The sequence below is a fragment of the Clavelina lepadiformis genome, chromosome 3, assembly GCF_947623445.1.
Source record: "Clavelina lepadiformis chromosome 3, kaClaLepa1.1, whole genome shotgun sequence".
Lineage (NCBI taxonomy): Eukaryota > Metazoa > Chordata > Ascidiacea > Aplousobranchia > Clavelinidae > Clavelina > Clavelina lepadiformis.
Window position 1 is genome coordinate 23,151,493 of NC_135242.1, and position 10,043 is coordinate 23,161,535.

Here is a 10,043-nt window from a genome sequence, read left to right on the forward strand (position 1 = left end):
TATACTTGGGTACATGGTAAAAAACGGCAACGAACAATTTGCACAAAATTGATTAAGATTAGTTTATTCGGATATTCTAAATTACTCAGTCCCAAGAACCTCATTATATCGAGATAACCAACCAATATCGAGTGCGTCCTTGCTCAACTCTGCTGCAAGTATTCTGGTTTATCAAGTAGTAACGTGAAACCTCAATCATGATAATAAAGCACGACTTATTTATAAATTGTTGATTTCTTATACATATGACATTGGATATAGGTCACTAGTTATATACTATGCAACAGTTTGTAAGTTCTAGCATAATGGACTAAGTAATTACTGACAACATTTTACCAAACGTCTGGTGACTAACTGACAATGCTTTCACTTCCATTTTATGCTGCGTCAAGTCTAAAGACAAGTTGGGATAATGACGATCTGATTGGTCGAGGAAGGTTTGCGACCGTTCGCAAGTGCAAGCATGATAAACTCGGAGAAATTGCAGTCAAGTGTTTTTGTGTGCAGGGGTCACTAGAAAAGCAGAATGAAACATTGAAAGAGTAAGTGGCAGTCAATATAATAAGTTGATTCAATGCATAAATTGGCAAGCTATAAGCAGTTGAAAATTTTTTTGAAAGTATTTCTTATTGCTCATACCATGAGTTCCAATATGACCACATTATTTACATGACATGAGTGTTCATTGTGTGAGAATATGTTTAGGATTCAACGAGAGATTGACATTCTTTATCGCTTGCATCACAAAAACATCGTACAAATCGTTGGAACTACGAAATGGGCAAACTGCATTGGCATCATCATGGAGTGTGTGGATAGCGGCAACCTTGAGGATCTGTTGATGTCTAAGCATGTGGCAGAAATACCCTGGGTGCCAAGGATGCGTTTTGTTTATGAAATTGCAGATGCGTTGTCATATCTGCATTACTACGATGAAACAAAATCATTTGTTCATGGAGACCTGAAGCCTCAAAATATCCTGTTAACATCAGATTTGGTTGTTAAAATAGCTGACTTTGGATCGGTCAATGTAGCAATGGTTGCAGGGGTGGGCAACGTATCAGTAGATATTGCAGTAAATACACAACACACCCCTTACTACACTGCTCCAGAGTTCTTGAAGAATCCCTTACTCAAAAGAACTGCAAAAATGGATGTATACAGGTGATGTCGGTTTGCTTTGATTCCTAACCTACTTACTAGCTCTTGCTATTTTCAATATTTCCAATAAATATTTTCATAACTGTGTTTCTGTGAAACTAAATCTTGAACTAGAGATTGGCCATATACTAGAGATTGCCTATAATAGCACCTCAAAGAGAATTGGGAAGAAGTGCTGATATATGCGACTTGTTGTTGTAGATAAATTAATACAGATTAAAGCAAAATGTACTTTTATTGATTGTAAAACTGGGAGAAAACGAACTGACAAATCAGATGTCAAAATGTGGCAGAAATTGCTACAGAAGTTGCCGATAATTTCAAAATTAAAATAATTCTTTACATGCTTCACCGGTACTTGCCCAAAAGTTCTTTTTACACAGCACTGCATAAACTAGTGATTCCCAAACTGTGTGCCGCGGCATACTAGTGTGCCGCCACAGATTCTCAGGTGTGCCGCAAATCTTTTTGTTATTTTGGAAAAGAACTGTATAAATATTTAAAATAAGGCATGCAGACAAGCATATGCAACTTAAAAACGCTCTAACTGCTTCAATAGCTGATAAATAAGCACATGTCCATCCAACAAGCACATCCATCGCATTAACACATGAAAACAAATTTTTTTAAAGCAACTTTTCTTCTCTTGTAAGTGTGCCGCAAGCGTTTTATAATTTTTCTAGTGTGCCACAAGCTGAAAAAGTTTGGGAACCACTGACATAAACTTATGACAAAATGCTTGTGACAATCTAGTTTTGACTTAAATTATTTTGGGCCGTACAAACTTGTTTTTCTGTTACACCTGAGGTTTATGTCTGTTGGATACTTTTCTATTAGTGTACGTACTAGAATATGCCAATTATAAATAAACAGCATAATTCCGGGAAAGAAAATACGATGCAATACCTTTGACTTGCCACCATACAACATGTTGATATATACACAAAGTTAGATGTTATTTGTGAAATTATAAATCATACGGATTTGTAGCGACTGATGTAGAAATTATGCTAATATAAGTAACTTACAAGTTTCTCTGTGTGAAGAACTGTTTTCAGTAATAAACACCTTGGGCCAATCAAAGATTAGTTGCTGCCTGATTTTTAAGCGCCAATATATATATGATGCAGCTTTATTTCCAGTGAAACAGGGTAGATAATGTAACTTCATGCACTCATAAATCATAACAAGTCTGTCATAATGAATAATGTAACTGTTAAGTATATGCACATTGTACGACTGTTCAATTTGCAAATTTATGTTGTTGTGCAGTCATTGCAACATATATAATGTAACAAATGCATCCATTTTCAGTCTTGGGATGATTGGATATGAAATCATCACCAGAAATCCAGTATTTCACGGAGTTCCATTTGATTTGATCCTTCAATCGATCAAAGATATAGGACAAAAACCTGAAGAGAGTTATCTTCGAGACATAGAAGCATCGTTGGAAAGCAATCCTGAAGATCTGAACATCTTTACAACTCTAAAAAGCATTGTCATTCAATGTTGGGATTTCAACCCCGAAAATCGTCCTGATGTTCGTCAAGGTGATACTGATAAGTTTTAGCAGATGGAAACTAGCCTGTCTAGTGTGTGTTACACTGGTTGTCATGGTATGTGTTAAAATTACCACCACCTGATTTTACTTACTGTTAGTGTCTAAGCATTATCTGGCTTGTCAGTGGAGTATACCTGTGATTTCTCGTCATTAACTTAGCTTGTGCTACTATTTATTTATTTGCAAACAATATTTGGTGTTTAAGTTCGAAAGCTGGCTATCAGAACACTTAGATCATCTTCAAGATTACAAGATGGTTATTGCATGGACAAGCTTAAACATTCCACTGACGTGCCACCTAAAACTCAAATTAGTGTCAAAGTAAATCTTGAGGAGTTCTCTGTTCCGTTTGAGAAAGGTCTGAAACCATCGCCATGCTACATTCAAGGTAGCAAAATGGAATATTTAAGAAATTTACCAACCAACGACTGCAATTTGTTGTTAGTTCATACTGCAAAGGCATTTCAACACATATTCATACAAACAGTATGGTTTTGCTATTGCAGTCGATGAATCAAAAACTGATCCTGTCCCTGATCAAGATAAAACGAAGCAACACATCATGCTGAGTTACAACTGGACCGACTCTAAAGCTGTGGCTCACAGGGTTGGTTGTCTTAACTTTTTTTTATTTTGTTATTTGAAAATGGCTTCATGTTTGAAAATGATTAATTAGTTGTACCACTGTGTTGATATCAGTTTTGTTACTGGGCCAGCCAAATAACGTTGCTTGATATGTTATAAGTTAGTGAACAGAAGTATGTTTAGTTCTACTATATCTGATTCTTCTATTTTTCCCAGATCTATGACAGACTTCATAATTCTGGTTACTCAGTTTGGATTGACAAAGAAAAAATGAAAGGAGATATTTATTCGAAGATGGCACAAGCAGTGAAAAACGCTTATTTGATTTTGATGTTTGTGTCATCAAATTATGAGAAGAGCGAAAATTGCAGGCGTGAAGGTTCACTTGCTGCTGATCGGAAAAAGAGAATTATTCCAATTAAGACTCAAAGTGACTTCGAACCTGATGATTGGCTGAGTATGAATTTTATTTTCGAATTAATTTTGTCGAACAGAACCGGGTCTTGTTTGTTTTGGATGAATTTATGTTGCTTTCATCACAAAGCTGTGTTGAACATTACAGGCTTAATCATCGCCGGTAAACTCTACTACAACTTTGGTGAAGGTTCATTTGATGAAAAATTTCAAGAACTACTGAAAGATATTGGTAAAAGATTGGATACGCAGTTGTATAGATTCATTTTTGCAATAACAGCTGTAAAGTAAGAAAGAATTGAAAAGTTAAGTTTCAATAACTTAAAACGATTTCTTTAAAGGCCCTCCCCTGGCTACAACAAAGACTCCGTCATTGCCTCAAGTGCATTATGACGTCATAAACGATGATGCAGGTAATTGTTCGCAAGCATAATTAATAAGAAGAGTTTAATGCTTCAACACTAATCTTTGTTTACTCCACTATTTTGAATTTTGGAAGCGCTCAAAGATTTACAAACTTTTCCAATTAATTTTCTGTGCGAGATTTATCCCATGTCTTTTTGCTTCTTGGCAACTTTTTGTTTCACCATAGTGAACAGCACGCAAATACATATAACATGGTTTGGTATCACAGCAGGAACATCAACGTCACAAAGCTTGCAGCAGTCCCCAATCAGCAAGAGCTCAAGCATGCGGAACCTTAGCACGGTTTCAATTGATATGGAGAACTTGCAGAAAGATGATTCAGCCGCTTCTAATCATCTGGAAGTGCAGCACAGAGGTGGATAGTTTTCCAAGTTTCTTTCAAATACAACTTGCTAAATTTTAGTGACAATTTAAGGTTGATTATGATGCAATAATGAGCTTTATTTGTTGAAGATATATCTGCGCCGCTCGATAACCTTTCACTGGGCAGGAACACAATATCGGACAGACTGAAAGTGACGGTTGTTGGCGACGGGACATCAAAGAAGACAGACCTTTGCCATGCTATTGCTGCCAATGGACACCACGAAGCAATGATACCGACTGTGAGTTGGAACAAGTCCATCTTCATAAAGTAAAACTGCTTTGTGAAGTTGTGAAGAACTTTCTTAGGCGATGTCGTTCAACCCAAAAAACCTTGAATATGAACAGAATCTAAATCATACTTTCTTGTCAGCTTAGTTTATAAATTATTTTTTGAAATATTATTAATTTGATTTTTGCCGGGAAATGTTTATCGTTTAAAGCATTGTCTCAACATTTTCCATTACCAGTACCTAATTTGACTGTTGCCTTCGGTTTAGGTATTTGACAACCATCACGTGAACATCTTACACAATGATGAGATCTACTCTCTTGCAATCTGGGACACAGCAGGTAGGTGTTTATAGCTTGCAACTTCAGAATATAATTTGGTCTACATGTCCCACATGATCCATCTCTCCTATGTGCGAGTATCTACAGCACATTAGGTTGAGTGCTTCATAATTAATCTCAAATTGTTGGTAAAATGCAATATGGATGTTATGAGTTATATGGCTGTAATAGTTGTGTGATTGTGATAGGACAGGCAGACTATGACCGGCTTCGTCCATTGAGTTATCCAGAAACAGACGTTTTTCTCATTTGTTTCTCGGTGGTTGAACCCTCTTTACTCCCACAGGTCTCAGGAAAGGTGAAGCAAACATACATTAACTATCTAAATACTATGTCTGATTACAATGGAGTTGCACCAAAGATTGAATATTTAATATTGCATCCTAATGAATGGGCCGCTGTTTGTATTGCATACATCCGCATTAGGATGTTTCATTTTTTCACCATTTTGGAATTTAAAAAAGCTTGGGGTCTCCCTAGGCCGTATTTTGGGCACAATGAAAGAATCCGAATTTTTTTTTAATTTATGACGTCATTTTGAGGTTGCACCCCCTTGTTGAAGTTTCAGTGGGGGTGCATTTTTCTAATTTGGCGATATCTTGGTAACCGATTGAGCTAGAGCCATAATCAAGGTGTCAAAAGATGCAGAATGGCTGGTTTCCCATAACCACTCAATACATTTTAATTGCATTTTCGCTCTAGAAAAAAAGTTATTTGAGAAAAACCAAAATTTTGACATATTTTGCCTACCAGTCAACATGTCAGATCAACTGTTTGAGTAAAAGTTACCGTCATAAGCGAAAATATTACCCTGAGCAGTCTACTGAAAATTGTTCGTCTTCTAGCTTATCTTCAAAGTATGTTATTGCTGATAAAATAAGAAAAAAGTCTGGAATCGAAAATTTCAACGTCATGTCAGATTCGGAATCAGATTCAGGAGATCATAAATCAGACCCAGATTTTGAAATCAAGAAAGTAATTGGTGGAAAATTCTATAAAAAAATTCATACGTTTTCAGTAAATCAGGAGATGTGCATGCTAGCTGACCGTCGTATGACTTCCATACGCCAGCACTCAGACCAACTGAGATCTTTGGCAGGTGAAAAAATCGCAGCATCTCCAACAACTATTTTTCGCAGACGAGAGAAAGTACGAATGAAAGCATTAGAAAGATGCCAATTAGAGATAAAGTCGTGTAGTGCAATGCAACTGTGTTATGATGGTAGGGTGATTAACTCACTTGACCGGTATGTTTTTGTTGGTCAGTTGTTGGATGACCAGAATAAAAAATGTGAGAGAATTGTTGGTGTCAAAACCTTTCCCAAAGGAACATCAGTTACAGGGGAAATACTTTCCTCCACAATTATTGATGAGGTATGCGGTGATACTCTAAAGAAGGTGTACTCAGTCATGGCGGACACTACAGCTGTTAACACAGGCTGGGTGTCAGGAGTAAATAAACGCTTAGCAGATTATTTTAGTTTGACCATTGGTCATGGGATTCATACCTTGGAATGTTTATTTCATGTCAATGAAATATATCTGTCCCATGTTATTCGTTTCATAGAAGGTGGAAAAAAAGGTCCCAGAGCACTTGAAGATGGTGCATTACTGAATATTATAAAAACAATAGAGAAGCCCATTCTAAACGATTTAATTCCATGTGACACTGTAACTATTCCGATTACAAAGATTGCAGCACTGCACATAAAAGAAAAAACGCAATGGTTTTCTGACAAAAAAAGGAAAAAATGGTAGACAACAGTTTCCGCAGTGAGGAATTGTGCTTGTTAGTGTTAGCTTCTCATTTGCTGATGAATGTTCCGGAAAATCTAAAAAACCTTTTAACATACAAACAGGAGAGCATAAGTCACTCACGATGGATAACAACTGCCAGCGGCTACCTTCGTCTTCTGCTTTTCAACATTGGAAGTCAACAAATGTCCACAAATCAAAAAAAAAAATTAGAAAAAATTGTTTCATACATTGTTTCAGTCTATGTACCCTCTTTTGTAATGATACATTTGCATCCAAAAGCTTGTGATGGTCCTTTTCTTACTCTTTTCCAACGCAACATTCTTCTTGCTTATAGAGAAATCCAGCCAGATGTTGCTGATATGGTAATGAAGTATTACTTGGATCATGCGGGACAATGGCTTGACTCCCAAAATGTGGCTTTAAGTGTTTATTCTGAGGTACCACCTTACCCAATCGAGGCTGTTAAAGTATCCTCTTCCATGCCGCTATCCATCGGCTGGTTTAAAACAATTTTTCACATTGAACAGCAAACAAGCTCCTTGCATTGCTTCAGATGATGTTGATCCAGAATTTTGGAAAGCCATTGAAAACAATAATAGGTGCAATGAAAGGAAAATTGGATGGTTGAAAAATATTCTACAGGAGAAAATTCGTGAAAAGAAATCTACTTTGAGGCGTACTGATTTTCGTTTGCAAGCATACCTGTGCAATATGGATAACAATTAGTGAAGACAGCAAATTTTTGGGTTAACATGAACTGTTGTTTGTTGTTAGTTTAAAGAATAAAAATAAATTTGAATAAAAAATACAATTTTTTATTTGGCTTATGGAACTGTTCTTACACGGTAGAGTAACGCTAAAGTAGAAATCAAAGTCGCAGTTTAACATGATCGTTTACTCGATCTTTCCAGAACCACCGATGTAGCAGTTATTTACACAAACTGCTGTAATTTTAAGTTTATCTTAGATATATATATGTTTGTATAGCTTACATATAAAATATTTTGCTTACTTTTCATGGCGAAGGCCAATCTAAAAGTCTACAATCACCACCAAGCAAAATAAAGGTTCGGTTGGGAACTACATTGTGATTTGCATACAAAATATGTCAAAACTTAGGTTTTTTTTCAAAATTTCGGTTTTTCTCAAATAACTTTTTTTCTAGAGCAAAAATACAGTTAAAATGTATTGAGTGGTTATGGGAAACCAGCTGTTCTGCATCTTTTGAGACCTTGATCATAGCTCTAGCTCAATCGGTTACGAAGATATCGCCAATTCACAAAAATGCACCCCCACCGAAACTTCAACAAGGGGGTGCAACCTCAAAATGACGTCATAAATAAAAAAAAAATTCATATTCTTTCATTGTGCCCAAAATACGGCCTAGGGAGACCCCAAGCTTTTTTAAATTCCAAAATGGTGAAAAAATGAAACATCCTAATCCGCATATTGTCTTCGACTAGCAATAAATACGTAAAATATTTCAGTGGGTTCCAGAAATCCAGGAACATTGCCCCAACACTCCATTTATTGTGGTTGGCACAGAAATTGATCTCCGTCATAACAAGGATAAGCTCGATGAACTTTCAAAGCAAGACTGGGAACCTCTAGACAGGAATTTATGTCGTACAGTTGCCAATACAGTTGGAGCCTTTGATTACGTCGAATGCTCTGCTAAGACAAGGGTAAGCAAAACTAAACCTTCGCAAATCAAAGTTTAACCACTTCAGCTTGAACCAGGGCACATTTGACTCGATAAATTGTTTTCCAGGAAGGTATTGACGACCTGGTTTACAAGATCTTCGCAGCCGCTTATGGCTCATCAGCAAGAAAGACCAGGCGTAAGAAAGCTTGTTCAATCCAGTGACCTCGGCTTTGAATCATGAAGTTTCCTGTTTGAGAGCCCCCCCCCCCCATTCTCATGACCCGCAATCCGGTTCCCGCGGAAATACGCTGGAAATTGCACCCATGTGGAATCGACATGCACAATCAGTTGAAAAGTTTTTGTATTTGATAATTTATCATTACCGGCCCTGTAAGATAATTTTTACAACTAAGCTAGTTATAAATAGTTACCACACAAGAAATTATGCTCATGGGCGTCATTCCTCGTGGGATGCAATGCCAGACTGCAGAGTATGGCAGTTTTTGCCGAGATCTCGGTGGCGTGAAAGCAAAATCCCTGTGTACAAGGAAGCAGCCGGTGTGCACCACAACTCAAGGTTCAAGTACGTCTCTGTGTTTAAACAACCTAGGGTTTGTTCATGCCATACTCTGCAGTCTGGATGCCGTGGTTGCCCCACAATCCACATTACCACGCTGCCATATTGCATGTGATTTGTTCACTTTTAATGGCCATGTTTTATCATTAACATATTTCTTTGACTGATTTCGTTAACTGCTGTTATGCACTTCACAAAATATGTAAAAATCAGTTTTTATTACATTGTTTTATGACCAATCTTGTCTACAGTTAGAAAATTGCGGAGTTTTACCAATGCATGCAGTCTCATCGTGCCATATGTTGCAGTATAATCAAGTTCCCAGTAGTTTTTGTACGAGAAACGATTATTTTTTTGCACCACTACCAATTTTCTTTACTGCTGTAATACTACATAATGCCATGTACAACAACATTCATTCATATATATACAGTATATACGCTATTCACTCTTCTTAAAGGAATGCAGCACTTTATACTTATATTATTTCTTATTGGTGTTTTATTGTGTGTTATATTTTGTACCCATATAAATATAATCAGGACAAAAATTCCTGACTTATTCTACTGTAAATATGGGCCACGCTATGTATCACAACTTCATCACAGTCCTGCACGAGAGCAACGTCTCAAGTTTACGAGCTTAGCAGCTTTAAGTAGAGTGAGTGAGAGAAAATCTATTTTTAATTGTAGAAAGTCATAGACTGAGAATTATATTGACTTTTGGCAAACCAGACGAATGGAGTTTGTTTGCATCAACGTTGAACTTGATTCGGACCAGATTCACAAAAATGCCATTTTGTAAGACATTGGTTGGAGATAAGCCTAAACTGTTTTTAACTGCTGTTCAACTTGATGTAATGTCCTTGGGCAAAGCAATAAAGGAGATTGCTTTTGCTTAGTGGTCTTGTTAAGCGGTTTCATTTCTGTCCAAGTCCACAAAAAAATCGAACATATGTTTTTTTAATGTTAGGGAAC

At 36.7% G+C, this 10,043-nt stretch overlaps 1 protein-coding gene across 2 annotated transcripts; it reads left to right on the forward strand.

The window, feature by feature from the left end:
- The first annotated feature begins 238 nt into the window (after positions 1-238).
- Positions 239-9,623, forward strand: LOC143449441 (uncharacterized). Of its 2 annotated transcripts, none has more exons than XM_076949650.1 (14): positions 239-542; positions 706-1,164; positions 2,476-2,714; positions 2,931-3,113; positions 3,232-3,332; positions 3,527-3,767; positions 3,873-3,956; positions 4,066-4,137; positions 4,359-4,505; positions 4,604-4,755; positions 5,014-5,086; positions 5,275-5,384; positions 8,332-8,529; positions 8,616-9,623. In XM_076949650.1, the coding sequence occupies exons 1-14, from the start codon at positions 361-363 to the stop codon at positions 8,709-8,711; spliced, it is 2,337 nt and encodes a 778-aa protein (XP_076805765.1). In that variant the 5' UTR covers positions 239-360; the 3' UTR covers positions 8,712-9,623. The 2 variants fall into 2 exon arrangements, with proteins under 2 accessions (XP_076805765.1, XP_076805766.1); XM_076949651.1 differs by having other exon boundaries at positions 4,362-4,505.
- The last annotated feature ends 420 nt before the right edge of the window (positions 9,624-10,043 follow it).